The 4,212-nt window shown below is 36.1% G+C and overlaps 1 protein-coding gene across 1 annotated transcript; it reads right to left on the reverse strand.

Moving 5' to 3' along the window:
* Window positions 1–818: 818 nt before the first annotated feature.
* Window positions 819–3,339, reverse strand: LOC137036180 (uncharacterized). The gene is made up of 6 exons (XM_067410218.1): window positions 3,163–3,339; window positions 2,693–2,821; window positions 2,160–2,353; window positions 1,840–1,987; window positions 1,273–1,477; window positions 819–1,183 (listed from the first exon to the last, which is right to left on the reverse strand). Exons 1-6 carry the CDS (start codon window positions 3,337–3,339, stop codon window positions 819–821), a joined length of 1,218 nt encoding a protein of 405 aa, XP_067266319.1.
* Window positions 3,340–4,212: the final 873 nt, after the last annotated feature.

A 4,212-nucleotide genomic window follows, 5' to 3' on the forward strand; every position in this document is an offset into this window, starting at 1 on the left:
TATACATTATACATTAACACAGCAAAGTAACTGAGAGCCTGTTAACATATTCCCATAATCAGGGAAATTGAGCTTGTGTGTGAGACAAGTGTCTTGTTTTAAATGAATAAATTTCATAAGCAGCAGCCCTGACTTGGCCAAGCTACATTCATAAATAAAAAGCCTTATTTATTTATTTATTCCTTTTCTAATTTTTCCAACAAAAGTTTAGGCTTTTAGCCCACCACTACTAAAACCACTAAAAGCCTTGCTTTTATCCATTGTTTTTCCTTGTAGCAGCCGAAAAGATGAAGATGCTGCAGGCATTGGAGAGGTCTCTGAGAAAATAGAAGAGCTTGTACTGGCATCACAGAGCCTACCACATGTCACTGCAGCAATCCGAGAGCTCACCAATCTGGCTGCTACTCAAAGAGTCATCCTGACTCCTTCCCAGCTACAGACCATCAAGTAAGGGTTCTGCTGTGTTGTTTGTATGAGTAGGTATCCCAATAAATGTTAATTGTCCCACATGTGAAATCATTTTGGATCCATTTTGTGTAGTCTGTGCCCGAGTTTGAGATTTCCAAATACACATACAGTATGTTATTACATTCTCTAACCAAGGTCAGCTGTGTCTCATCCACTACAATTAATTACATGTACTGATGCACTTTTGTAACATCCCATGGTGTAATGATACAATAACAGACATTTTTAAAAGCATTAAAGTTAAATATAAGGAAACACTGTTACCCAGTACATCAAGAACATTTTAAGGGCAGGTAGTAGACAAACACAGAGAATGACTGACTAGTTGTTCTCATTTTATTTTTTTATTTTTATTTTTTAGAGTTCATCGAGGAGCCAGTTTTCACACAGTGTTGCCAAAGCATTATTGGCTGCAAAACATGTGTGGAACAGTGGCAGGAGACCTCTGTGTACTGTGCAAAATGTAGAGGGAACACCACAGGCAACAACATATTTGAAATTAATGGTTTGTCAGAAGCATTTTCTGTTCTGAGATTTTTTGAAGAGGAGTAGCATTCAGTTGAAAATGGATCAGCTCCAAAAGTTGAATGTGTGGTCAGTGAGGATCCCAGCTGTTGGCTGTAAAGGTCTGCTGCAACAACTGAATGAGGCAGTAGCTCCTGTGGGATTTTTTTGGGACATCCACGGCCAGTCAAGTCTTTTGGTATACCTTTACCTGTAAAATAAAGAACAGACTGTTGGTCTTCTTAACTTATGAATGCTTATTGTGATTATTGTAATCTTTGCAACACTGTTTTATTTCACCTGGAATTCGGTGACCATTCCATGACTCCACCAGCCTTGTAAGACCAATCTGGCACAACTGGCCAGTCAGGTTTGACACACAGTATCTCACAAGGCTGTCGTTCATGTCTATTTCCTCTTGATCCACCAACTGCAGAAGAGCTGTCTTCAGTGGATAGTTGACACGATTGTTGACTTCAGGCCAGATTCGTTCAACTATATGATTCTGAATTTGCAACAAAGGTTCATCAGTCAATCTGTTGTGGTGGTTAATGAAAAATATGTTATGGCCCATTTGGGGAAAAATAATTATGCAGAATTCCCAGTAAATCTGTAAATGTATCAACCCAGCAGTCATTATGCACAAAAAAAAAAAAAAAAAACATAACTAGAATTTAAAGTATTGAATAAAGTCCAGTGTGGTTTTTTTTTTTTTTTTCAGCAGTTGTTTAATGTTAAGATGTAACCAGATTAAAAAAAGTCTGTTCTTGGCCAAGGTTAATTTTGATTTTAATTTAAAGGGATGTTTACCCAAAAATTCAGAAAACATAGAAATGTAAAGACAGTTTGTCATGTATGCAAGTAAACAGTAAATTTACAAGTCTGTAAATAAGGCCTTCTCTCCTGATTATGGCGATGAGATGTCAGCAGCTCCTGCATGAAGAGTGTCAAATAAAACTCCTTGCCATGATCTACTCGCACCTGGTCCCATATACCATATTCAAGTACTGCAGGCCTATTGGATGAAAAAGTCAATTTTTTTTAAACTTTTTAAACGTAACTGTTCCAAATCAGTTATTTTCTGTATAATATGGTTCATAACAATGTAGGTGTTCAACAGTTTAGTCACATTCTTAGCCGTGTGTATGCAATCCCTTTAGTGTCCACAACAAGACATAGGCTGTTACCTGAAAACATCTTCATAGATGGCAAGGTTGTTTTTTATAGGCATTGTAGAATGAGCAACAACCTTTTTACTGAAGCCATAAATGGCTAAAACATGGGTGACCCCAAACATAGCCAGTTTTTCGTTTTGGTCCATATGGATCTTATGGCCCATGTAACCAGCTTGATATGGTGTGGGGTTGAGATTGCGGGCACCCTGAAAAAAAATAGATAAACAATGTACTGAAACTATTTCATATACAAAATCCCATTAGTCCTTTATACACTGCATCGGTTGCAGGTTTTCTAAATGTAACGATGCCTATTTGTGTTGTCCCTGTCAAATAAATTAATATAAATAATTATAATGAATAAATAAAATAAAAATTAGGGTATTTGGTTTGATTATACTATACAATTGTGTAAGGTTTTTTTTAATCTTAGACAAGCTAAGTAACTGCAGCTAAACAACCATATAAAAATACACATTAGCTCATAGTTAAACATAAATTGGAATTTTGATAATGTAAAATATTAATGATGAGACAGTACATACCTGACATCTTGCTTCATGGTAAGGCTGATGCATAGTTCTGAGCACTGTTCCAATTCGAGTCTCTGCAGCATGCACTCCTTTCATGACGAGATACCCCATTATCATCCTTCTTCCATATGTAGGTCCCGTCTAGAAAATAACAAATTAACATGATTTCCAGTTTCCAAAATCATACCAGCTGATATATGTTTATCATGCCATTAGACAGTGCAGCATGTGTATGTCTGTGTTAAGGGATTTGTCAGTGTTGTAAGGATTATGTTGACAGTGATTACTTACAAATAATGGTAGGCTGAGGCTAGTGTGATTTATTTACTATTTGTAATAAGCGGGCATAAAAGATGCCAGTTGAAGACCCTTTGGGGATGCAGGACATATGTGTGTCCATATAGGCCTACATGTTAGTTCTCACACTCTTTCTTTTTCACACACACACACACTAAAAACGGGGAGCTATAACAAGTACGTACCTTGGTTATAGCTTTTGCCACCACTAACTCCAAATGCGCGTCGGGGAGTCCCATCAGATTTAAGCCATTTTCAGCGCAAAATCTCCTCACATTTCTTGCAGAACATCCTCTTGCTCCCCCACTTTCGTGTGATATCCGCGCAGAGATTTCTGCAGATGACAGGCCTTGTTTTGCCATATCTAATATCATAACTGAGTAGGCTATGGTTCCAAAGACATTTTAGTCTGGGCTAAAACAACATTGGCACAATGTCAAATTTGGCGCTCTTGTCATGTAAATGACCACATCCGGTCTCGGAATATAAAAACCCTTTTTATATTTTTTCGTTTGTTTTCTGGTGATTTTTTTTTTTTTTGTTATTTGAAATATAAAATGAAAATCAAACTATTTTTAAAATTTTGCTCATCCGTTTTTGACCATGAAAAAGAAAAACGCGTTGTATTTCAATTGTAGTTTTTGTATTTTAAAACGAAAATCAAATAGCCACTCTTTTTTTTTTGTTTTTTAATACCCGTTTCTAAAAGGAAAGTCGAATGACCAAAACGGTCACACGGATACATGGACCCTGATTCTGCCTAAATTACATTGATTAATTTTCATTCGCTAAATTACTATTATTATTATTTTTACATTTATATTTTAACCTAAACATTACATTTCTAAACCTTATAGCCTCTTGTTTAGCGCTCTAACATTATCGAGTTTTAAATGAATAAAGGCCAAAACATAGACATCTAAATTACTGTGACTTTTTTGTCTCTCAATGTTAGGTATTTTATATTGTTTTATATTGAGATTTTTTGGGATTATGAGTCACTTTATAGGCTATGCTGTTCAAATTGAAAATACTACCAACATTTGCTATGATGACAAAATTATACACGAATAGGCCTATGTGATTTTCATGAAGACAAAATTCCCATGCCCTTTCCCTCAGTGGAGGTTTGACATGAAATATTTCTCTATTCTCATTGAAAGCAATGCGGTCCGGCCACGTCGCTGGACATTAACGCTTTACGTGGCTTAATCCTACTAAAACAACAACCAGGA

This window comes from Chanodichthys erythropterus, chromosome 14, assembly GCF_024489055.1.
Source record: "Chanodichthys erythropterus isolate Z2021 chromosome 14, ASM2448905v1, whole genome shotgun sequence".
Lineage (NCBI taxonomy): Eukaryota > Metazoa > Chordata > Actinopteri > Cypriniformes > Xenocyprididae > Chanodichthys > Chanodichthys erythropterus.